At 44.4% G+C, this 26,319-nt stretch overlaps 1 protein-coding gene across 3 annotated transcripts; it reads right to left on the bottom strand.

The window, feature by feature from the left end:
* Positions 1–18: 18 nt before the first annotated feature.
* On the bottom strand, positions 19–20,861 carry LOC101921358 (tetraspanin-36-like). Of its 3 annotated transcripts, none has more exons than XM_013303626.3 (7): positions 20,709–20,861; positions 6,113–6,304; positions 5,196–5,270; positions 4,642–4,737; positions 3,920–4,072; positions 3,104–3,187; positions 19–1,701 (listed from the first exon to the last, which is right to left on the bottom strand). In XM_013303626.3, the coding sequence occupies exons 1-7, from the start codon at positions 20,766–20,768 to the stop codon at positions 1,615–1,617; spliced, it is 747 nt and encodes a 248-aa protein (XP_013159080.1). In that variant the 5' UTR covers positions 20,769–20,861; the 3' UTR covers positions 19–1,614. The 3 variants fall into 3 exon arrangements, with proteins under 3 accessions (XP_013159080.1, XP_013159081.1, XP_055646797.1); XM_013303627.3 differs by lacking the exon at positions 20,709–20,861 and adding an exon at positions 14,251–14,378; XM_055790822.1 differs by lacking the exon at positions 20,709–20,861 and adding an exon at positions 11,438–11,500.
* Positions 20,862–26,319: the final 5,458 nt, after the last annotated feature.

The raw sequence follows: 26,319 nt of genomic DNA, 5'->3' as shown, positions 1-26,319 counted from the left end.
CCACAGCATTTATTAATCGGTTACATAAATTCCGTTTATTTCGGCGTTCAACAGAAGACAAAGCCCTCAATAAAAGTTGTCACTTTTCAACATAAACATACTCATGTTGGTACATCTTATAGAATATCAGCCATTGGGGCTATTGGTGTTTTTTTTTTTTTAAATTGGGTTAGTTGGTGTTTTGGCTGGTTTTTTTTTTGTGGGGTGGGATACATAATTGGGTGGGATAAATAAACAGCTTACACTTAGCCCAAACTCCTCTCTTCTAATTAGCTACAAAGGTTTATTGCTAAAGGTAGACTGCTTATCTCTCCAAAGAAAGAAAATAAGCAAAACCTCTTCTTTTCCACAATTCCCTAACAAAGAATAGCTCATAGCTCCCGCCCTCCCCTGAACCCCCTGAAGAACCAAAACAGATTAACATACAAATGAGATAAAAGGCCATTTCTGAAGCAGTGATGCAATCCTAGAAGTGACTGCATTCAGCAAACCTTAGAGGAGAAAGGAAAACTAACAAAGCACGAGTCGCCAGACAACAGTGAAATTGCTCAGTACAAGAATGCATCATCTTAACGTTTTTAGCAGTGAGAAGTGGCCAGACCTTCAGCAGCACCGGGAAGGCTGTGCTAGCCCCCCCTGCCCCCAGCCCCGTCTGCACGACCGCACCGAGTCAAGGTGCCTGTAGCTCCTGTCTCCCAGCATCGCAATAACTCTGGCAACTTCTACGTTGAACACAGAGACATGGTCTTTGTGTAGACAAACCATAAAAGCATCAGTACAAGAAAAAAAATAATATTCAAACCCCCTGCTTCATAAGCAATTTTTAATGTCAAATAATAATTTTAAAAAAACAAGCTAAAGAGAGATGTCCTGAGCTAAAAAGCTCAAAACACACATCCCCCTCCTACCCTGGGAATGTTCACATTTGCTAGCTGCTTCAAAACCCAACTCAAATTCCTCTTCTAGACTTTCAACATCGGGTTGTCTTGCACCAACAACCTCTGCTGGAAACTGAATTACAACATATGACCATGAGAAGGAGGAAAAAAAGAAAAAAAAATTAAAAATTATGAGTTTAATAGAAGCACCATGAGATATAGAGAAAACGTACTCTAACTCCTCATGTTTATGAAGAATATTTGAACCTGGCATTCTAAAGTTTCTTTTGCTTATTAAGCATGCCATGGGAATGATCTGACACTTGTGCGGACAACTGAAACCACTCCTGCTGTCTCAGTTCAGCGATCAAAAATACCATTTCTTTTCCATGGTTTAAGGGTAGAGGAAAGAACTTCGGAAGAAAGATTATTTCTGGAGTCTGTTACACCATCTGGTGCTATCTAAAGTCACAAATCCAAATCTACAATAACCTACATAAAGTTGTGGTATATGCAACATCAGGGTACATTACTGTGGGGCACTGAATGTTGAAATTGCCATTTCACATCACCCACAAGAAACCTTCCCAAATCAGTACACAACGTTCTTCCCACCTCATATACATAAAGTAAAATACTTAGCAAGAAGGTCATAAATCGTCCTTTAGCATTCATCTTTACAAGTCTATTTTATCATCAGGAAGCAAAAAAAAAAAAAAGTGATCTTTGCATTTTATTAAGCAAACACCCCCGAGTAAAGAGGCTGATATCCACTGTCTTCTCTCCTGCAAGTAAGCACGCAGACACTCAGCATGCCAAAGAACTGAAAAAGAGAGTGCACAAGAGATTTAGTTTTGCTGTATCTTTTTGTTTCAGTCATCAGGCTCAACACCTATGTTAGACTTCTTCCTCATAGCAAGAACATTTATATTAAAAAACACTTTAAAAACACACCTACAGAAAGTGATTTATTTGCATATCAATTTCCAGTAATAGTTCCACCTCAACAGTTTCCTCCCTGGTTTCTCCCATTAATTTGTACATACACATACCTTATTGTGGGGAAAAATTTTAGTGAAAGTATGGGATTATTCTGGACTTAAAATTAGGTCTACAAAATATATAAGCATATAAAATATGCAAATAAAGATAGCACAGAATATGCAAAGGCAATCTTTGGAGACAATCACAGGAGAGATCATGATGGGAGAGTTCATCACACATAGTAATGGGACATGTAATGGGAGCTTAGAACTCATCACTTTTATAGAGGGAAAGGAAATGATGGAAACCTCATCACTGAGCAATTTATGCCCACGAGATCAAATACTGTAAACAATGATCTCTCTGCTAGGGCCAAAATTAAGAAAAGGAAAGTTTAATTAAGTCAAGTCCCAGTCCTGAGCTGACATCTGGACAGACTGGCTTCTGCCTTGAGTGCAGGAGTGGGGCATTAAACTGCAAATGTTCTGCACTGATTAAACTTACAGCCACTCTTCTACAGAGAGCAGATAGTCAAAGAAAAAACACTTTGCTGTTACTAGATGGTTCAAATCACTGCCAACAAGGAACAGGTTACTAATCTTGGAGAACAGGTACGGGGAACAATGACAAACCACCAGGCTTATGGGTCAAACCTTCACAAAGCTATGTAGGCATTTCTTTGATGTGTCAATTGTGAGGAGTTTTCCATCAGAGCATTTCAAATCTAATTTTCACCCACAAGATGATCTGTTTTCACATTTAATTTAATTCAGTCTTGTTAATCTATAAAAAGGCCCGCTGGTTTCACTCCTATTCATATTTCTAATCCATTTTGATTCCAAGTCTTCAAGCACAGGACTGTTCATTGGGTTATATCTAAAAACAAACTTTAATGAGGATTTTTTAAAATTCCAGTTAAATATAGAAAAAGTTGTTTTAATAAAGAATTCTAGATCCAGGCCTTTTAGCACACCTACCTTTTTGTACTTCCTACCAAAGGACCGAGATGGATTCTCAATTGACTTGCCATCCCAAATCCCCTACTAGCTTTTTGGATAACCCCCTCATCATTGGGCAGACAAAATGGAGACAAGTAAGAAAACAAGTGAGGAACAGAAGACCCAGTCTACTTCACAGCCAGAAAAAGACTGTAGGCTAATAGGACATGGTAGAAGAGAAAGCCCCAAGATCGAAGGGCAAACAGTATTATTTTTCACACGGGAAGCGACAGAAACATTTACCTTTACAATGGCAAACCCCAGGATTACAAGCATGGCGTAGCTGATAACGCTCTGCAGCCCAGACTCCAGCTCATCGGCACAGCCCTGCCATGAAAGAGATAACATGAAAACAAGTTAAAACATGTTAATTCAGCTGGACTTTTAAAAAAATATTTTTCTCCCCAACGCTTCAAAGGAAGCAGGATCTTGCAAGGCCTGTCTAACCAACCACTGCAGACCTGAGGGCTTCCATTCTTGTCTTCCAGAGCCAATGGCTTTTTGTTCTCCTCTTGCTTGAGAGGCACTGACAAACCACAATTCACTGACATTTTGCTGCTTCTCAGTCTCCTGTAGCTCAAGTGACTTAAAGATGTGCCCAAAACCAGAGCCAGGAAGACCAGCAATGGTATCTATAAAAGTCAACTTAAGGGCTTGTGCCCCAGACTGAAGAACCTGGTATGCAGTTCTCCATACTCAGCATGGTCAATCCTAAAAGAGTTTCTTCCCCTACCCCAGATCTGTCTGAACTACTGTGTGTGCATAGCTAGTGCTCTGGCCTTGTCATGTTGCTTCTGTAGCAAAATGAAATGGAGGAGTTACCAACAGACAGACATGACCAAATATCCAGACTGGTGCCTCTCTTTCATCATGTAGGAGTTTTTATGGAATTAAAGAAGGAAGTTAGCTAGAGGAAAACCATGGGGAGAAAAAGGCTCAGGGGACAAACTGATGAAAAGAATTGGATGAAATTATCCCTAAACCCTGCCTGAAGTGCCTTCCTCTGGCTGGCTGAGAATGATCATGGCCCGGTTGTGAAACTGTGCCCTTTATCCTCACCCGTGTATTGAGTTCCTGTGGCTGATCCAGATGCCCTGTGCAGTTCTTCATCTCTTGCCTGCAGCAGCTCAGTGGGACGCTGTTGTTACCGGTGGAGTTAAACCACTGGGTGGTTGTCCAGTCGCTGTAGTTCTTTACCCCACAACAATGAAGCTGCCAAACACAGGACGGTTATGGGCATGTATGAATATATACAAACATGAATGCTAATGTTGAGTTAGACCTCTCTTGGGCATACTGGGCAGGAGCTGCCCTCAGTATGTGGCAGATTTACAAGTAGCAGTACTTCAGGAAAACAGCCGTAGATAAAATAGATCAACCTCCTTTCATACATTATTACCTCCTTACTGGTTTATTCTTTGTGACAGCTCTCACATGAAAGTGACAGGTTGCAGGACAGAGTCTTTTGTCATCTTTCTATTTTATGGTACGAGGTTCTTAGCAGCAGTTACTCAGATGTACTCATTTGGCTTGATCTAAAGGCTACTTGTGTCGGCGATATCACTCGTTTACATAGACTTTACACCAACAACCTCAAAATGCTAACGCTGCAGAGTGGGGAGCACCCTCGTCTCAATCGCCTTGGAGAATCATGTGCTAGTGTTCACTGCTGCAGTGTTTACTGCTGAGTGTGGACTCTCTTCCCTGAGCCTAAATACCTTGTTTAGGGCCCAAGTGTTCTTTTCTAAATAATTCTCAGGACAATTTAAATATTTTCTTACCTGTTCTTGCAAGTAATTCACAACAGTAGACTCTGGATTATTCCCATCATACTTCTCAAAGACTGAGCGCATTGTGCCTTGCACATCAGTTTTTACCTATTTGGGGTGGGAACATACTGTTTTAACATGAGAGCTAAAAATTTTATCTAGTGGAAACTGCAAAAGACCTGTATTCTAACTAAGTCAGGGAAAAAAAAATAAATCACCAAAACAAGCGATGTTTAGATAAAATGCAAGTGGCACTTAACCAGAATCATGTTCCTGGATAGAAGTTTGCCTCCCCTGATGGAAAAGCCCTCCACTGTGAGCATCAACAACTGTTTAATCCAATGTAGAGATTGTTGCGATGGCTGTCAGATAACTTTATGTATTTACCATGTTCCCAACAAAGACTGATCCACATACCAGATGGTGACATCCCCATTCCTGCTTGCCCTGTAGGCTGCAGGATAGGGGATGAAGTGCAAGAAAACTGGACATATCTAAATGCCCTAAAGATGCAAGATCTATTCTTTACTTTTAGGTTAGTACAGAGATGCTAATTCTTTGCTTACCTTTTCCCTGTAAACAAATCCCAGGACAAAAGCAGATACTTCTGCAACAAAGATAATCAGGATAATGGCCAAGAACTGAAATTTAAAGAGGGAGACTGTAAGGAAGAATTCCACAGCATTTCAATTCAATTGCACATTACCCATCACATGAATTTATAGTAGTAGGTTATCATTATCTGTTGTTGCCTCTCCAATCAAAACAGTTTCCGGAAAATAATTTAGAATAGGAAACTACTGTGCATGGCTGGGACTATGACTGCGGCTCCACACGATCTGTGCCCAATGTAGGCAGTTTCCTGAACACTGCCATGACATGGTCTGTGTGAAGAGCCTAGAAGACACTTCACAAGGGCAGTCTCAAACAGGACACTGCACAGATGAACCAGCAGCTGAGTTAGGTATGTTGGGCACTGCCTGTTGAGCTCACATCGCCTTCAAGGTGTGAGTTGGGGGCCTGAAATTACTCAACATGAACCTTTCCAGCTTTTTAAAAATCATTCTAGAAGTCATTGAGGAGTACTTACAGGATTCAGAGAACTAAAGTCAGTAGAAAAATCTATCTGTTTTGCTTGCTTTGAAAATTCACTTCTGTTCCTACACCACCACCTTGCTTCTCAAAACTTGCTATTCTTCACACTCATCTCCAGCAAGCTAGCTGAGGCAGAGCCATGAAACTGTCCATGGCTGTGGGTACTTGTCTGTACAAGGCAGTGCCACCAATAATTTAGCCTGCACTTCACCACCAATCAGTGTGTCACAGCTCTATGTAACTCCCACAGAGGAGCAGTGCTTCAGCAGTATATTTCAGAATAATCTTTCACTTTCTGTCCTGTACATCCCGAGACGGTCTAGTGCAGCACCTCCCATACCATGCAACAGGGTGAAGAAGAGGACATGCAAGAACATGTACCACTCACCAGCCCTAGACCAACACGAGACTCCCGGAAGGTGGCACAGCAGCCGATCAACCCAATGATGAACATTATCACAGCAATGCAAATAATGATCATGGCTGGCAACAGAGCATACTTGTCCTGCAGAAAGTTGTCATAGCTCTTGTAGGTGTTAATGACATATGCCCCAACATAGCTGAGACCTGCTGCTGCTGCCTGAAATGCAATAAAGTAAATTATTAGCAGTCATCTATTAAGCATCTACCCAGGAAAGTAAACATGGAGCTTTTTGTAACGGTACAATTAATATTTCCACTTTAGAAGCAATGACTACAGAATGCAAAGATCTAGAAGAAAAAAATGCTGTCTGAAACTAGCTACCCATTCGAATTTTAACACAGAGAAGACAAAATTCACAACCCAGTATTCACTCCTCTATTAATGAACCACCACATTAACTGTGAAACACCGGAGTCTATTGACATGTGTCAGCCAGTGCCTCTGCAGAAGGCCAAGCTCACACTGCCTACCCAAGATCGCCCACATCCTACCCAATGCTGCATTTGCAGGAATCAACTTTTTAAGATGATCACTACAGGGGTGCGTTGTTAGTTTGGGGCTTTATTTTGAGAAAAAACTCATTCTTTACACTCTTACACAGCATTAACCACTAAAACAGGTACAAATATTCCTAGTCTCAGCAAAACACAGTCCCTGCTTGTCCTGGAGGAAACATTTCTGCAACCTCTGAAATAAAACTCTCCTCCAAAAAGGTGTTTTGCTGATTGAGGCCAAGATACAGTGCATCAGTGACAGCTGCCCAGCTAGCAGCCCTGGAAACCAGAGGCTTTTATGCACAGAACTGGGTACAGCCCTGGAAGTAGCACCAGAAGACTCAGCGATGCCTTGCCAATACCTCACCAATGGCATAAAAAAAAATTCTCTCAGGAGTTACAACAGCTCATCCATGCTCTATAATCCTGCAGCACAAGACAATGCCTATAAAACGAAACACCATCCATAACTCACATTCTGAAAACTTGAGGGAAACCAGTCTGTCTGTTTTCAATAGGCTACTGCTGGATTTCATCACACGGCTTATGAGCAGTTCATTAGTTCCCTCAGTGCTGAACGTTTTAATTAAAATCCAACACTCCTCACACTGGAGCTAGGACTTGCTAATTCCTTTACCTTGTTTGGCTCCTTCCCCTCCAGCCAGGTCTGGTGCCTGCCCTTCAATTACCTCCAAGCACAGGGAACAGCCTTCATTTCAGGCAGCTCCCATCCCATGCTACTCTTGCGTTCCTGGACGCTATCTGTACCTCAAAATTACCAGGATCAGGCACCCCAAGTGATGAAACCACCCTTAGAGACTTTCAGCACATCATGCAAGATCCTGCTGTGTTGGGGCTCAGATACGGCAGGTCCTCTACAAAGTGAGCTATTAGGAAAAGCTATAGGATCCACCAGTTCTCAAGAGTGGGTTTTGTTCTTTTCTTCTCCACACGCACTGGGTTTTCAGGTGATGCTAATGATTAAAGCAGTTTGTAAAACTTCCTTTAACTTCCTCTCATTGAGGATAAGCTCTTTCCTGTTTCCCTGTCTGCAGGCATACAGTGACCAGGGCTTCTTCCTCCCAGCCCTTTTTAGGCATGCCGGGGAAAGATGCGACCACTTTAGCTCAAAGAGCACCGCTGCCTTCTCACTTCACCACCGTGAGCAACATCACCTCTTCTTTCTCCAACACTATGCTCTTGTAATGAAAGCGGGACAGGAAAAATCCCTGGAGTGGTAGAAGCACTAAAGGTGGAGCTAGGGACACCATGCCTCCATCCTGCCTTGCCTTCAATTGCACAAAAAGAGCGAGGTGTGTGACTCAAAAAGCACATCCCGTATTTCTGGCCTGGAGAGCTGGATGCACGTGCAACTGTCCACCTATTATCCACTCTGGAATGGCACCATCTGTGCAAGGGCTGCCACCGAGAAGGAAGCAACACTCCCAGGCTAACTATCCATCACCGTGGAGAAAACGTGATGATGGGACTTGCCCAATATATCCTTTATTTCTAATATTTCCTGGGACCGTCGAGCACTGTGATTTGCCTTGTTGGCCCCAAACCCAGTGAAAACAATGCAGATTCAAGACAAGGGCTGCAGGGCCTTTTATTAACCACAGAACTGCTCTGCTTAGCTGGGCCAGCACCAGCTCAGAAAGCAGCTCATACAGTTCCTAAAAGGATTCAGAGTTTGGCCTCTGCTCCCATAGAAGCTGTGGAAAACATCCAGGTGACGGCAGCAGGAACAGCATGATGCTCTGGGTTAACTTTAAAACTTCTCCCTACTTAGCACTGTGCATGACTGAAAGCATTACATGAATAATGCTGCAGTTAGTTACTGTCAGCCTTCCAAACCTGACTGCAACCCCTGACTGCATTTGTGGCTGGGTTTTGAAGCCTTCCTGGTAAACATGGGTATGGCTGGATAGTAATGGTATTCTGGTTTCTCAGTTTTTGGGGAAATTTCAGGCAGATGCATGTACTAAGTCATAACCCTTCCCGATGAATACAGACACAATATGGCGACGATCCCAGCCACTGTACTTGTACCCCAAAATCACCTCATCCTTGGTCTCTGTGCTGCTGCCATCACTGCAAACCTAATGCAAAGTGTAGTTATGGCTTTACAAATTCCAGACTAGAGGCAGTACTGCCAGGCAGTCACCCCAAAGCAAAGGTGAAGCCGGCCACTAGCAGCACAAAGCCTCCTGCACATGCACTTTTAAACCAAGTGCTTGAATCTGGGCATAGCCACTAATGAGAACATTTTTCCTGAGACCATCAGCCCTGGGTACAGCTCAGTGCCGACATTCAGATGTCCCACCACAGCTGTCATCAACCAGGTGCCTGAAGCTCCAGGAGACAACCAGAAGGACTGAGAGACCCTCAGAAAGGTTTGTGGTAGAGGAAAGTAGTGCCTGGAGGAAGGGAGCTGGAGTGACTACCACAGGGAAGGCAGCACAGACTAAATAGCTGGGTACAAAAAGGCATAAACCATGTTTTTGGCAAGTAAATCAGTCATCCACATTGAGTGTCAATGACACGTCAAAATGTGCGCAATGAAACAGCCTTGTGACTTAGGTAATGTGCAAAGTGTATGTCTTCAGTGAATGTAAAGCCCTGCTCTTCTGCCTAACTCTAGCCCCAGCCTTTGCAAGTACTTCTGTACTTCTAAAGACAGTCTGCCTCAAAATTTAATCTTCCTATAGGATTTTTTACACCAAAGAACCCCCAATATTTCTATTATCCTTCTGCAAGCACTTTAGACAACAGACACATTCTTCATCTCTCATCTATAATTTAAAACTGGTTTTCTACCTATTTTCAGTGTGGTCACTGCACAATGCAATGGAAGTATGCACAAGAAATGCTAAAGACCGAACAACCGCACAAAACTACGAAAAACCTTGTTGCTACTAAAAGGCTACCGCAACTTTTAAAAAAAGGAAACAGAATTGTGAAGCCAGTTCACAGAAGTCCCATAAAGACAGGGCTAGCAAAGCTCCACAACAATAAGCCAACATCAGAGGGTCCAGTCTTGAGTTCAAGGAGATACTTACCTAAACTTTAGCAATGCAAATATAGACCAGCACTTTCACAGTTGGCTTTATTGCAACATCCAGGATTGTCTGGGTTCTGGTCAGAGACAAAACACTGCCAGCAAGAGGTCTATTATAATTTCTGAACTTCTGCTTCCAAGCAGAAAGAGGAAGTATAATGAGGTAAAATTAAAAGACTCTGGGTAAAGATCTGGCTTAAAGGAAGTTCACATTTTTCCCCACAAACTGAGATACAACCACAACTTCACCCATTGTTCTTAATTCAAAGTGAAGGTTTTGAAGCCTGGAAGAGCAGGGTCACTCAGGAGTGGAAGGCATTTCAGCTAACAGTCTATTCCCTGTTTTATTTTTGCAGATAAGTCCCAGAGGCAAACTTCAAAAGCAAGGATGAAAAATATTTCAGGACATAAATCTAAACTCTCTCCATAAGCCTTCCCAGTATTTAAGGCAAGTTCAAAATCTGCTGGAAGGATTTTCCAACACTGCAAAACCTTCAGCCCTTTCCTAGATCTAAGATGAAACTTCTCTAGAAAAAAAGTACAAGAAATGTCCTGTGCACTGCTGGAGACAGACCTTAAGTCTGTTAATTATGCCTAATTAAACAGATCTCTGTTGGATCTCAACAAAAAGTATCTTTCACAATTTTTTTCCCCAAAATTTTTTCACAAATCTTTCACAGTTTAAGCATCTACTTTTGGGGAGAAAGATCAAGGAATTCCTTCTTCATAATTAATCAAACACTTTCTCAAACACATCTAAAATTACACATAAGGTTGCCAGAATTATACCAAGAAATTCACACTAGAAATTGTTATTTTTCTTTACAGTATTTTTTTTTTCATCTCCTGCTTGGATGTTTACTTTCAGAAGAACTCTGTGCAGAACAGGATCGTGCAATGCATGGAAGAGGCTTGGCTCAACACAGCTGGCACAAACCTCAGCGCAGGCAGCCAAGGAGTGATGCAAGGCTGATAAGGGAGAACCAGTTCACCTGGTCTGTGGGGCTGCACTGCTGCTGGCAAGTAGCTGTGATCTGCCAGTGACGCAAGCAGAACATCCTAACCTTACCCCTTCCTCCCCAAACACCACCAGCTGACTTACCGGGGCTCCAGGAAACGCTGCTGCTATTTCTTTGTGACCCTGATGATTCCCATAAGACAAGCTGAAGACATGAGGCAAATGCAAACTTTGCAAGAAAGCCCCATTTCACAGCTGAGCAACAAAGCTGCAACTGTTTCTGCTGTCTCACCCACCACAGCTCACATGGTTCAAGGACCTAACACCAGAATTACTTGCTTTTTCGTATCCTGTGCCCCTGACAGAAAGCAGAGATCTTAAATTGTTTGAGTGCAAACAATGAACTCCTTCTTGGGGTTGAGCAAAAAGAAAGCAAAGCTGTAACGACTGGATTTTCCTAGGCTGGTAATTGCAGCAGGATCGGGGCAAGGGTACTCACCCCTTCACCCACCTCTTCCATACTTAGCCCAGCTGGCTGAGCCAGGGAGGCAGGTACACAGTGATGCTCTGCTGCAATAATCTATGTAACAAGCTGAAACTCCCTCCAGCCAGATAATGCACACATAGCACTGTGAACATTCAATCTTACCCGAGAAAGAGAAGCAAACAAGACTGGATGGTTGTAAGGAGCCTGTGCTGCCTCACTAATGCAGATCAGGACAGCTGCTGGAAAACAGGAGATTTTATATATTTTTAAAGTACAGCAAGATTTTTACATTGTATCCCACTGACAGAAGGGGAATTTTTAATATGCTGCTAACCATGAGCCCCTGCCCTTCATGCAAATACTTCACAACACTTTATCAGTGTCACAGCCATAGCTAAGGGCCCCTTAGAGTTCCCTCTATACAACTGCTCTGAAAAAGAAAAAAATAAAATTTGCATCTATCGGTCAGGCAGAACAGACATTTTTCTACTTTCCCCCTTTGTTTTAAGAAGCTGACCTTACATGATAGCTGAGAACAGAGGTTTGTGTTTATTCGCATTTATCAGCATAAGCTTCTCTGTCCCCTGACAAACCTAAATAAAATACAGTAAAGGAGCCAAACTAGTAGCTATGAAATTAAAAAGCAGTGGGTTTAGTTTTGAGGTTTTTTTGAAGGTTTCTCCCAGCACCCTCCAGGTGCAGAGCGTTGATTTCATTATTTGCTCTGTTAACGTGGACAGTATAGGAATTTCTTTTTAAAAGGCTGGTCTGTTAAATACAGAGTGACAAAGCTATAGCGTTAAAAGGAAAAGCCACAGTGCAAAAGTTGGCCTGATTTGACTTTGTCCCACACCATTAACTTTTTATGGTTATGGGCAAAGGAAGTTATGGTAAATATTACTGTTTATCTTTAAAGAGTAATAGCAGTTGTTGAACTATCAATATCCACACAAACATTTTCTGAATCATTGCCTTCTAGTTCTTCATTAGACAACTGGCTCACAGAGATGTTTTAGCTAATTTTAAGGCTTGAAAGCCACCTTTTTTCACCAGTATCTTTGCATAGCAGTGATTTAAGTCAGATAACCTCACCTAATACAACACCTGATGCTGATGTTTTGCCTTTGGATCCAACAGCTGCATTCACTGGGATGCTATCACCCTTTCAGCAATTTTTATTTGCCAGAGGACAGATTAAGATATCATCTTCAATTATTAGTTTGCCAACTGTTTGGCTCTGTTGCGCTGTCCCCATGCTCCCCATATCTAGAATCAAGCCCCAGCCACACTGCTCTTAGTTACAGCTGCAGAGCCCCTCCTTATCACAGAAGACAGTCCTTGTCTTTGGGTTTTTTTGTGCACAGAAAAAGTTTTGATTTACCTTGACACGTAAATCCTCTGCTGAAAAGGGTTTGCACAACATTTCCTCCATAAATAATTTATTAGTTAACAGCCCACATGCATGGCAAGGGGAATTACACTTTCCAGCTCTTACTACTGCTTTATTGTACTACAAGTTTTATTCTTCCCATTTGCCACCAGATTTTCAAGTCCTCCCTAGTTGCTGTGTTACTCCATTTCCATGGATTCAACAGGTTTTCTAGTGACTTCAGTGGAAAACAAAGGCACTGAGCACATCTGAGAAAGCCTTCTTCATTTTATGCTCGCTTTAATGACTTTACAACTCCTGTTTAAAAATCCACTTAGCCCATACGGACCATGCAGCTCCGCAGACGTGAGAGTGTCCCTTCACCCAAGGCACAGCTGTTTATTCCCCAGCAATTAGGGCAACCCTAGCTGAGCGCTTCCCATCCCACCTGCACAGATTCCCTTTTTCTGTCCCAGGTTTAAAACTCTGCCAGCCAGGAAGGACCTCCTGGCCTCAGCTACCGTTTCCAACCCTGCATATGGTATTCATTTCTCTGAACAATAAATTATTGCCACACTTATGTTGACTGTTTCATCCAGGACAGTGTGTGACCCTCCTTACAGGCTAGGAGCCTCCACCTGCAGCACAGAGCAGCAGGCAGGCTCCGGCATGTCCACCCGATAGCCACACAGGCAACAACTGCTATGGAGGGGATGCACCCACCATCTGCCACAGCTCCCAGCCACCGCCAGACAGGCTGGCCATGCACCAGCGCAGGAGGTCACAGAAGCACAGAAGGGTTGGGGTGGGAAGGAACCTCAGGAGATCATCTGGTCCAACCCCTTGATCAAGCAGGGTCACCTAGAGCTGGCTGCCCAGGACCATGTCCAGATGGCTTTTGAGTATCTCCACGGACGGAGATTCCAACACCTTTCTGGGCAACCTGTGCAAGCACTTGGTCACCTTCACAATGAAAAAAATGTTTCCTGATGTTCAGAGAGACCTTCCTGTGTTTCAGTTTGTGCCCATTGCCTCTGGTCCTGTCATAGGGCCCCACTGAGAAAAGCCTGGCTCATCCTCTTGGCATCTTCCCTTCAGGTATTTACATACATCAGTAAGATCCCCCTGAGCCTTCTCTTCTCCAGGCTGAGCAATCCCAGCTCTCTCAGCCTTTCCTCACAGGAGAAATGCTCCAGTGCTGTCATCACCTTCATTGCCCTCTCCAGCACATCTGTCTCTCTTCTACTGGTGAGCACAGCACCCCAGACATGGCCTCACCAGTGCTGAGGGGAAGGATCACCTCCCTCCACCTGCTAGCACCACTCCTCCTGATGCAGCCCAGGGTACCCTCCACTTTCATGCAGCAGGGGCACATTGCTAGCTCACAGTCAGCTTGGTGCCCACCAGGACCCCCAGAGCTTTTTCTACTAAGCTGCTTTCCAGGACACACATGGCTCTGCTCCCCACTGTCCCACAGCTCCTTTAGTTTCTGAGGCTTTGGGAGCCCATAGCTTCAAATCTTTCCCCACCTCCTACTAGAAAGAAAAGCAATTTAAGAACTTTCTGTCTTCCCTCAGACTCTCAAGTTGTGAAAAGATTGATTTGCAAAATAATAAAAAAATACTGAACTTAGCAAGTTGGCTTTGGATTGGAACAAAAAGCACCGAAGCTGTGAGCCCCTACCAAGCTGTCTTTGATTGCCAGCAGCACCAACAGCCCCAGGAGAGACTTACCACTGATCTCGTGCCAGTCATTAGCCACAACTTCAAAACCTTTAAACCAGTCTCCTCATGCGAGGTACAGAAGTGGGACCTAACCAACAAAACTGTACTGAGCCTACTTACACAAAGCCATGGGAAACTCTTCAATTTGTATTATATCTAAATATTCAGCTGAGATGTACAACTATGGGGCATGTTTTGGCTTGCCTTCAAAACATGCCGCAGGGCTCCTCAGTGGCTACAGTCGGAAGCGCTTGCTTTTTCCTTTTCTTTCTCAAATGAAAACAAGAAGCAGCAGCCAAAAGGCTCTGAAAACCTGTGGCTCTTTTAGGGGAAAAAGAAAACCAACAAAAACTAAACCGACATCCACTGCCAGTTTTTACATGCTGCAAACCGACACTCTCAAGAGGGGATCCTGGTTTTAGTGGTTTGTTTTCAAGTTATATTAAATAAATGTTTTCCTTAGAGTTGTCCAAGCATATCTTCTTCTCTTCCCCAAGCCTAACTCCAGGGTTATTTTCCCATCCCTAAAAGCCAGCACATATCCTACGAAGCATGAAGATTGTCCTTGTGGAGACTGCACACCAGTGCAAAGCAAGGAATCGCGCCCCAATCCTCTGACTTACAATACTCAAACTTCTGCCTTGCGGTCAGTGTGCTGCTGCTAAAACCGAAAGCAAAGCAACATGCACCTCTGAGGACACCAGGACCACTGTTAGGAGAAAACAGCAGCACCCATTTCACTCTTACTCTCCCCAAATACAGACACAGACTGCAGGGCAAAAGCTTGCTGCGAGTGTAACTTTAGCTGAGCATGGATGGATTTATCAGCCACTGCCAAGCTGTTTTGTATCTGAAGGGCCAGTTCAGACACAAAACACCCTCTAGTTCAACATTTGCCTTCACAACCACCCCAGTTACTTGATAAGCTGTTCCTGGCTCAGCCACCAGATCATGTGACTAAACTGAATAGCAAACAGTGGAGCTAATCCAAAAGCCTGGGGAAACTTCTTAGAGCTGGTACAGGGCAGACACCTCTAATCTGCCCTGAAATATTGTCACCCAGGTGAAAGGGAAGGGGCGCAGGCAGCAGGGCCACGTGACTGTTGCGTGCCTCTTCCCGTAAGGAAAAGGATCCTGCCAGCTCCAACGGTAAAGCAAATGCAGCTTGGCGGTGCAACACTTTCAAGGAAAATGAAGGAAAGGCCCAGTTCATACATCAACTACCGGAAAGAGACACTTTCTATTCCCCCTGGATAAAGCGTCTTCCAGCTCTGAGCTTCTTGCAAAGGGGTAACGAAATGGGACCTCTCGAGCAGCTGTAATTTTCAGAGGCAATTCTACAACACTAGACCTCTGGTTTCAGAGACCTGCCAACTGTGAGACTTGTGAAGAGACCAAAGTGTGTTTAGGGCTGGATCCGTAACTCGGCCATCTAACAGGTGTTTTCACAGCCTCAGGGACTGCTGGGGACAGTCCAACCAAGCTTGTTCCTCGGAAGTGCACAGGAAACAGTAATATTTCTCACACAGCACCGACATCTTAATTTTGCCCCTATACATCCAACAAAGCACATTTTCCTGAAAGTCAGTTCAGTTCTGCTTCCCGATTTTGGGCAGAATAGTTAAAAATAAAATGGAACTTTGCCCTTTCAAGGCATGCTCAAGTGAATCATGCCAAAATGTCTAAATCCTGCATCAAGCCCCAGTATCAGCTTTGTACAGTGACCACTCTGGCTCTGCTTTCCTCCCATAGTTCAGCAACAAGTTCACAGCAGAGCTAGAAATGAACCCACCCCTTCCCACCCAACACTTCTCATGCTGGGTCAAAACGTCCCCCAGCCCTTCCCGGCTCATCACTCCATGGGTCCCAAGGGCCCCCAGACAGTGCCATGGCTCCATCAGAGGGACAGAAACAAGAAGCCCAGAGGGAAACCAGTCCGGAGCCCTTTCAGAAGTGGATGAACAACCACAGCTTTACTCACTGGATGTACAAAAAATGTAACTATAATAAAGCTCTTGGCCAAGCAGCTTTTTCCACCATGGACGCTGCTGTGAGTCAGACTGACCCTGTGGTCCATCAGTGTCGTTCCCCTGACCCAGATTGAGGAGGAGAGCTTCCACAGCTTCACGTCTTCCTGTCAAGTTTCACACAGAGCATTAAAACCTGGCAGAGCTGCCTGTCCCCCACTGTCACATACAGCAGGCAGCTACAGGCAGGATTAAGGATTTGCCTAAGAACAGATGGAGGAAAGGTGAGAAACAGGTCACAGGGCTGCTGACACCCAGACCTCTAATGACTCTTTGAAGAATACCTCCATCCTTACAAATAAATGTGTTTATAGCACCAATAACCTCCAACACAGCTTTTGCTATTCACATTTCTAATCCCATTGAGGGATTAAAAATTATCCTCCTCGTTGTTTTTTTTCATTTGTTTTTTTAAGTATCCTGATTTCTCACTGACTGAGGCTTCAGAACAACCATTCCCAAACCAGCCATCACCAGCATGAGTGATTTCAAACCATTCACACCTGCAGGAACTTTTTTTCCACAGATAAATTTATTCTTCCCAAGTAATTACTAAAAATTACTTAGAAGTGATACCACAGCAATATTACCATTGCTTAAGCTTCCAGTACACCATCTCACATCACTCAGCAAACCACCGTTAGGTTGAAAACTAGTAGCTTTTAGTCTTGGATGCATCCAGAGCAAAGGAGTTAAGATTATGTACAGACCAAATACTCCAGGATGCCCAGACCAGCTGCTCAAAGCACAGATGATACCAATACCCCAAAACACCTTTGGTTCACGCTCCTTGGAAATGCCTACACCACAAATCTGAAGATACCTGCAAAAAACAGGTGCTGTAGGGTGCTGGAGAGGACAGAGAAGGGAAACGGGACAACGGTCACTGTGAGCTTTGCTAGGACTAGGCAAGAAGGCAAACCCCCACTCTAGTCTCTGGTCAATGGGTGACTCTTGTAACCATCTGGAGTCAAACCCCAACCAAGAAACTGCAGTTCACACCTCTTGTTAGCAAAGAGGCAGAACGCAGCTGGGTCTTCTGAAGAGTCAGTAAAGCTCCTGAAGGACCTGTAATCAGTTCAGGTGCACCCTGAGTGTGTGTGGGTGCAGAGGGAGCCAGGGATCAGCTGGGGAAATCCGAGCCTGCCCTCACTGCTCACAGGTAGAGCACACCCTGCTAGAGACCAGCACTGGGATCACTCTCCTGGCCTTCTCATTCTTGAACAGTCCTGTTGCTGTCATCAAATCAAATTCTGCTCTCTCAAATCCACCAGTTCTGCTAAAACCTCCCAGGGAATCTTATCTGTGTCCTCCTCCCTGCCCTTGGGTAAGCGAAGCAAGGCTGCAGATGTGCCTACCTCTCGTAAAAAGTGAATGGGAAACTCGGGCAAACAGTATTATCACTGCAGCAACACGTAAGGTGGCCTTCTCACAATAAAATACCCAGGACTCCTGATGGACATCAAACCCTCCTTGAAAGGAGAGGCCTGTTTAGTGACAAGGAAGCTGAGGCAAGCAAGCAAGGTTCTAACAGCTGAATTCAGCAGTACAGTTTTGGAGTAAAGAAGGAGGGTTAGAAGAAAAGCAATCCAGGAGGGTGTTTAGGTCACATTATACAGAAATACCAGAGCACAAAACTTCCATCCAGTTTTAAAATTGCCAGTTCCTTCCCTCAGACCAGCAAGTGACTCCCCAGCATTTCACCTCTCTCCTTGAAGGAGCATCACAACATCCCACTCAGCCAAGTCCCCTCACAAGATATTGCTAAGAACATCAGCATCTCCTCTGACCTTTCCTTTCCCTCTTTTAGGTTCCACAAGTTAAACCATCATCCCCAGTCTTCACCTAGAACAGGCCAACACCCACTTCCTAAAATAACCACACACTTGGACCTAATTAATAGGTGCTAAAAAGCAAAATTGGAGGTGGGCAGACCTCCCATAGCTTGAAGCACCACCCTTAGTAACTGTGTAGTTGAAACACTTCAATTAATGCCTTGTCTGGGGGTATGCACACCTACAGCACGCCGGATCTCACCCCTCACAGCAGAATGCTCTGCAGATAATGATGCTGAGCCTGGTAGGTAGGAGAGAAGTTACTTTTTCCATCTAATTTAGGAAGCCCCTATTTGTCATCCTCAAAAATCTGTCTTTCTTCACTCCTGCACAACGATAACAGAGATCCAGAAGAGGATTTATAGGCTTTTTAGGACACTTCCAAGCAATAGCCTTTGTCAAAGCACTATAACTGCACTGTCTGCTGAATACGCAGGTGGTGGATTATTTTCCATAATAATTTCTAAGCTGGGCAAGATTTGCATCATGCAATGCTTGAGCATGAATACTTGTTAGAGAAGGATTCTAATGCTCCTTGCAAATCTTGTGTTTTGATAATGATCTGAAGCCTTGTACTTGTAGAGTCCCAACTGTTTAGAAGTGTTCTGAAAGAGCATATAAGAAGAGTCAGTTCCTCCTTCCCCACCCTCCTAAAACCTGAATTCCAGGTTCTGCAGTTCCGCGGCAGAAATGTGATTATTACCACACATAATGGAGGCAGCAGTGTCTAAATGCCACAAGCTTTGGGGTTGCATTGCTCTCCCTAGGATTAAAAAAAACACCAAAGGGCTGGTCTGGGTCACCCCAAATTCCGAGGCTGCAGACATGCAGAAGGATAATAGCTGATAGTCTGTGGATCCAGATGACCTAATAGCTTCAATCACAATTAAGAGAGTTCCCCTACAACAGATGTAAAGGTACCACAGACATTTCTAGGAGGACAAAAGGCTGGTTTTCGATTTTTAAAAAGCCAAGCAATGATGATAACCTGAGGTATGCCTGAGCTGAAGCTCTGGGGATTTCCACATAGAAATAATGAGATGCTCCAATATTTCTCTACGGGTATTTCAAAAAAATGACCACAAACCAAACATACACGGTGAGCTCACATTAATTGACACACAGGAGTAGACATGTCCTCCTGCGCTGTTCAGGCTAGCAGCATGAGAGTTACTTGGAACACATGCAGCAACAAATTGTGCTGACAGGCACAGGACTGGAAGGGAACAAACAAGCTCCTCACTACAACCAGCAGCAAGGCCCCTATTTACAAAACAGGGGACAACACCCCACGAGACCTCAGGGTTTAATTCAAGCAGGTTTTCCATTCCTTTTATTTAACACATACACACACACAGAGCTCTCTCTTTGGGAAACATCTGGTTCTTTTTAGCTCTCCCTTGCTATAGAAAAGTCCTCTGCCTTCCCCATTACCTAGCCTTGCTCGGGCAGGGCCATGGGAGAACAGCCCCTAACCTGAGCTGTGCAGCACCCAACCCTCGCTCTCAGGCTACTACCATCACACTGAAAGCATCCTTTGCAAAACACTGCTTTGAAAATACTTAAGTGCTACATAGCAGATGAGAACGCTCAAACCACGCTACTGATACACATGAGGTTTCCTTCCGAGAGCAGCACACAAATCCCTGGATGATGACAGGGTGTTACACAGGGGAAGAACCGGAGACTGGTTACCAAAATTACCACCACCTCTTCTGAGCAGCCACCCTCCCCAGGCCCTACTGTCCCCATCACAAGGCTGCCATGCCACAAGCCTGCAATGCTGAGTCCCCCAAAACAACAGGGTTTAGATCAGGGGTCCTCAAACTACGGCCCCCCCAGGGTCCTCAATCTGGCCCCCGGTATTTACAGAACCCCCTGCCCCCCCCCTCCCCCGCCGGGACTTGGGGGGGAAACCAAGCAGCTGCAGATGAATTCCTGCCACTTCATCTGCGGGCCGGTCCCTGTGTTTAGTAAGTTTGACGACCCCTGGCTTAGAGTAAAAGGTATGTAACCCCACCCTCTTTTTTTTTTTTTTTTTTTCCCCCTAATGATTGAGGAAGTGATTTGGGAAGGCATAATTATACCAGAACATCGTTGGAACAAAGTTCTCAGCCATTTTCCTCCCCCAGATACTCCGCACCCCAAACTGGGAGGGCAGCCCCTGCGCAATGCTTGCACCCTGCTGCAGCCAAGCAGCTCCATTTGTTTCCGATCACAAAATTAGCCTGTAGCTTGCTTTAACAACACATCTTTAAAACCCACTATTAAAAAAACCTACTACATTAAAAACACCTTGTCAAAAAGAAAAAAAAAAATTTTCTTAGAAACTTAAAATACCATATCTTCTTGCTTTTTAGAAATAAATATGTAGAAAAAATATGTATTTTCCTATAGGAATGCATGAGTCAGCTGCACACCGGTAAACTAAAATGCCTGATTAACTCTGGAAACACTGATTAAGCAGAACACGGTCGTGTCCCACAGCACCGGCTCCCTCTCCCAGAGCCCTCTGTCGCACCCAACACCCGGGGCCACAAACCCCACGTAAACCACGCGGGTCCGAGTCCACACCCCCGGGTCCCCTAGCATCCCGCCACGGTACCCAGAAGGCGAGGCTCAGCAGCAACAGCACGGTCTTGGAGGTGATCACGCCGCAGTCCATGGCGTGGGGCAGAGGGCGCAGGTCTGGGGCTCAGGAGCTGGCAGGCTGTGGTCCCGCGTGGGGCCGCCCCCCGGCCCGCCCCGTCTCTTCCCACCCACGGGAAGGCGGTCAGTGTTTCCCCTGGCTAACGAGGCAGTTTCCCAAGCAGGCGTTTGGGGAGCACCGGGAACAAATGTCAAAGCAAATTATTGTTGACTTTGACGTGGTGGTATGGGGTTTTTTTGTTCGGTGGAGTTTTGTGTTTTGGTTTTTTTTTTAACTTTTGCAACTTTCAACCTTAGTTAAACAGAGATTTTGTGAAAACCTCTCACCATGGCTAAAAGTTTCCATTAATTCTGCCTTCCCAGGCAGCTAACCCACAGCAGAATATCTCTCCCTTCATCCAGCACAGACTGATTTGTCACCGTCTCATGCCCATTTTTTCAATCACATGCACAACAAATACAGCTACAATGCTGGTTTGGACACTCATACACCAGTATGTCCCAATCACTGAAATGTGAGGCTGAGCAGCCACAGGGAGAGAGATCTGAATTTGGTGACAGCAGAGGGCTGCAAACATTGCTTTCTTTTCATCGGCCGAGCCCTGTGCTTTGAAAAACTCACTGAAAGTGTAGGGCTGGCAGGCAGGGGTTTGTTTTACCAAGGATGCTGACAGCCTGCACTGAGCTGAACTCAGCTCTCCACTATGCTACAGGATACAGCGATAAATTTCCCATCTTTATCCCTTCTCAGCAAAAATATCTGTGAGCCAGTTTCCTTTGGGGGACACAGATTTTGGAGGGGTTGTGCTGAAGTAGCTCTCCAGCAGAAAATCACGGAAAGGGAGATTACAGACAGTCTCTGCCCACAGCCCATCAATTTAAGCCATGGCTGCTTTGAAAGGCAGCAGAAGGGTCTGTGCTGGCTGCTGAAATCACAGAAATCCCCATGCTGAAAGCAAGGTAAAGCCAATCTCCAAAACTAAATTCCTTTAAGAGTAAAGATCAGTGCGAAGTCAGACCTTGGTGACTGCTGACAGAGCTCCTCTTGCCAGGAAGCCTGCCTTTGCTGTGATAATTTCGATTGCAGCAATAAATATTACAAGTGTATAAATGTGGAATATTTCTTCATTTAAAAAAAAAAATCGGCAGTTTCATTTTTTCCTTACAGCATGGCAGGCTGAAGTGTTAATAAAGAAAGGAAATCCCCTGGAAACGGTTTATCTTCATAATTTTCTAGGAATGACTGGTCATCTGGGGGAAATATGAGTGAGAATGGAAGGGCAAATTCAAAGTTTCATTTGAAATAAAATGTAAAGGAATAAAAAAACCCCCAAACACCAAAGAAACCACCTTGTTAGCCAAACCTCATGCATCTTTAATATCAAAATATTGTTTCCATTTTTGTAGCTTGTTAGTTCTCTATTTTATTTAAAAATAAAATAAAGGTAGTTTCACAAGGAGAATGAAATAGCATTCTGAATCAAAATGTTGCCACTTGTATGTTGTTATGTTCAAAGTAAAATGTTATTAAAATCAATGATGGCTGGTTTGTTATTACAGGTGGTCTAGAAAGAAATTTGCCAGAAGAAGGATGTGCCCATAGGAACATATCACAGCCGTCACAGGCAGCCCTGGTTATGATACTCAGCACCACTATCTACCAAAGGTCTTAAAATCAAGAGATCCCTGTTGAACATGGGATTTTTAAAAAGCAGTAATCAGGAAATTTCATAGACAACTTCAGAAAGAGTAGGGGAAAAGGAAAATAAGTGTATCTAACACAGTAACAGAAAGATAGCCTAAAAGGAGGCTCAGTCTCCAGAGCTCCTGTCTGTTGTCGGATGTTTTGCCCTGGATGAATTGGTTGGGTTTTTTAGGTTTCAGCCTGAAATTCATTTAGGAAACACGCTGGGAAAACAAGTTTTCTACTGATACATTTCTTTCATGTTTTGCAACATGTAAGCTCAACAGTTTGCACTGGAGACATAACATTTGGTAGGAAAAAGATCTTTTTCCCTTAGCCGCTAGACATCAATGATGTAAAGATAAAAATTCCCTTCTGCACAGCAAACAGTGTATCTGAAAATATCTCTTTGGTTTTCTTCCTGCTAGAATAAACAACTTGTCAGCTCTCCTATTTTCCAGAACTGATTCTCTCCCATTAAGCCTCGTTTTTCCTGAATTGCCTAAATCCAATGTTTTTAGCTGTGTTTAGCTGTGGAGGAGACGGGAGCCCTCTGGCTTCTCCTGCAGTACTGTGATGTTGCTGACTCACTTCCAGCTTGGGATCATCCATTGCTGCAGATCTACTTCTGCCACAGGAACCATGCCTGAACCAGCTGTTGCCCATCTGCTTCTCTTGATTATTCCTGCTCAGGTAGGCGACCCTGCCCTTGTGCTTTCTGTGCTGCATCTGATTTTTTCAGCCCTTTCCTCCAAATACTCACGGTCATGTGGAAACTGTCCCTAATCCAGTCCTAGGCCTCACAACCTCCACCTGCTCTCCAAATTTAAATTCTTTATTCTCTCCTCCAGGTTTTTACTGAAATTAACCCCCTCAAGAGGTGGGTGCAGAAGCCCAGGTGACAGCAAATGATGGGTGTCTGTCCATGGGTCAGGGATTGCTCTGGATGGGCAGTGGGGATGAAGCCACTGTGGGGTGCCAGGAGGTGTTAAAGGCCTTATCATACGATATTTATTGCTTCTTTCCCCACAAGGCCTGTTCCCCGTCAGAAAATGAAATGAGATTAAAGTGAAACCATTTGTCCTTGACAAATCTACCTTGGCTGGTATTCATCTCTGTTATTTTCTTCTTAGTTGCTTATGAATGATTTCCCAATTACTTATTCCATGGTCTCTTTGATATTTTTCAGGAACTGAAGTTAATTGGCTTGTAATTTCCAAGCCCTTCCTTTTTCTTTTAGAGCCTATATTCCTTGCTTCTCAGCCTGCCAGCACCTCGCTTCTCTCCCAGCACCCCCATTGCAAACAGCTCAGAGAGGCTGGAATCACTTTTAAGTCCTCTAGGATAAAGTCCATCACACAAAATTAATCTGAGAACAACTGATGTATAAAACCTCAGTGTAACCTGCCCTTTCCTCATTTTTCTGTTGACTCTAACCCTTTATCCCTGCCTTCTGCTGTGCCAGCTGCTGATTGTGCTGGACATTTTGGTGACCAGTGGTGCAATGGGGACAGAAAATCAGTCTCCTGTGATTGGCATGTGAGGATGACACAGAAGCACCTTTCATGCATGATTTCTCAGAATCGTTTGGATCTCTTGCAAAGACCCCCCAAAAAAGTGGGAAGGAAAGTTTACAGTCAGCAGAGATAGATTTCTAGCTAAAATCATTGAAACAATCCTTTATGGAGATCACAAAATTAGAAAAAAGTTAAGTTTTAAAAACTCAAAATTCAAATACTTTCAGTTCCTCTTTAAATACTCCAGCTGGGTTACATGCTCTGTTCTTGTCCCAGTTGTGAAAAAACATTTACATTTTCTCATTTTTACAGTAAGGGAATTGTTCCCTCACAGACTTGAAAAGGCAAGGACTTGACATGGCTGTCCATCCCACACCAGCAAAGAGCCTCCCATGGCAGCTGTATCCACTGGAGCGTTCACATGTGAGGGTTTGCAGTTTAAACTTTGCCGTAGCACTAAAACATAGAGTTTTGATTTCTACCACACTCGAGTACTCTGCTGAGCAGGTACTACACTGCACCAACTCCAAAGCTGTGACTGTAGCGACTTCAGGTCTCATGCTTCACTCTGCTCCATCAACCCTGATGAGCTGGGGCAGGAATTTTGATGACACCACTGGCCTTTACTCCACTTGCTGGCCTGGTAGCCAAGGGCAGCCACGTAGGACATAAGCAATGAAACCCTGAAAGATGCCTGGTTGGTTTCTCTGTGATATTTTGTTGTAGTTATACAGCTAAAACAACTCAGAGATGTTTTGGTCTCTGGATCCCAGTGGCAGCAGCGAAAGGTTGGCACCTGAAACCAGATGAGGCTGTGGCACTGCATCCAGCACAGGACTTAAACCAGTAGCTTGAGGGGACTGCACTGGGTACCAGCAAGCCCAGGTGGGAGGGCAGTCTTCCCAGTGCAACCTGGAGCATCCAGGGTAGAGAAGAAGCGGCCCGAGGAAAGCACTGGTGAGCCATCTGTTGGGGTAAGGAGGGTAGGAAGGACCACAGGCAGCTTTTCTAAAATAAGTGCAGTTTTTAATGGCTGGATCCATCCAACTGTGTAAATCCGCTGGTGGGGCAGCCCTAAGATACACTGTGTTCATGATGACCTTCTCATACTGAGATTATTCACTCGTCTTTCACGCTGTATTCCCCTTTTTGTGGTTACTCTTTGCTCTTCCAAGGTTGAGAGAAAGAAAGGAGAGTAACAACTTCTGTACTTGCCCATGGGTGTGGGAAGAGGAGAGCAGCTGATCTTCTCTCCCACTCCCTTCCGCTGTGAGGATTGGGGGTAAAAAAGAGCATTTGTCTGATGGCGCCTTGCTCAGACACGGTCAGGAAAAGGCTCTGATCTTTGCACTTCTATATTTACACCATAACAACCAAGCACGTTGTTATGTCTTAAAATCCCGTGCAAGCAGCTGACACCACCAGTCAAGACCAAACATAGACTTGTCCCACCGGTTGCCTCCTTTATTCACTCAGAAAGTTCGCAGATCTCTTTTCAGCTCCTAATAGTTGAAAGCTGACCAACTACTTTTGGGCTCCAACTCAAAACTTCTCAGCCCTCACAGGAAGCTCAGAGTTGATTAATCATTAAGAATTACTCATCTCCAAATTATATGCCAACACTAGAAGCTTGCATGCTGCCACATAATTCCATGGGGAGATACATGGCTGCAACAGAAACGTGCTTTATTACAGATAACCCCGAAGAATGCCAACAGTCGACGCTCCTTACAGCTGCACAATGAAACATCTGCAGGACTCTGAGGATGCAGAACTTAGTACCAGCACAAATTCAAATTAATCATGAAGGTGAGAGGTGAGAGCCAAGATGTGAGGCTGCTTTCTCAGGGGAAACGGCACGTTCCTGTCACAGTGAGGCGTGAGGGCTGCATGGCTCTGTGTGGTGCTAGCTGGCAGGTACCGGCTGTGACACACAGCTGAATGAAAGGTTTTATGTTTAACTTGCATTTTTAATGTACTTTAGTAGAAGTTCTGAGCTTTGCTACTCATGTGAACCATGCCATTGGAGGCATGTTTGTGATACTCTCCTATCCCTATTCCTGACTCAGCCAGTCACGTGGATCTAAGCAAACCTCAAGCCCTTCAAAAAAATGAATAAAACTACACAAAAGACATAAAACGTAGCAGTCATGATTTCCCTAAGCAAGTATTTTGAAGATTGCCTGAAGGTGCCGGCAGGGAGGATTAGAAGGGAGCACGGCCACAGGAACCTGAGACAGTCTGGAGTGTGACCAGTGAGGAAACCCCAGGGGAATTCAGAACCACAGAGGAACTTGCAACTTCTCAAAGGCCCTGCCGGGGAAGCCCAGGGCATCTGCAGGGGGAGAAGGATTTTTGATCCTGCA

This window comes from Falco peregrinus, chromosome Z, assembly GCF_023634155.1.
Source record: "Falco peregrinus isolate bFalPer1 chromosome Z, bFalPer1.pri, whole genome shotgun sequence".
Classification (NCBI taxonomy): domain Eukaryota; kingdom Metazoa; phylum Chordata; class Aves; order Falconiformes; family Falconidae; genus Falco; species Falco peregrinus.
The sequence above is the reverse complement of the archived record's forward strand: the minus strand, read 5'-3'. Positions and strand labels throughout refer to the sequence as shown.

Excerpts from the sequence above, each read along its gene's own strand:
- LOC101921358 (XM_013303626.3), bottom strand. The coding sequence starts at position 20,768 with ATGGACTGCGGCGTGATCACCTCCAAGACCGTGCTGTTGCTGCTGAGC. Across the intron at positions 6,305-20,708 it reads TGCTGAGCCTCGCCTTCTGG|GCAGCAGCAGCAGGTCTCAG; the intron begins GTACCGTGGCGG and ends ATTGCATTTCAG. Across the intron at positions 5,271-6,112 it reads CTCGTGTTGGTCTAGGGCTG|TTCTTGGCCATTATCCTGAT; the intron begins GTGAGTGGTACA and ends TTTAAATTTCAG.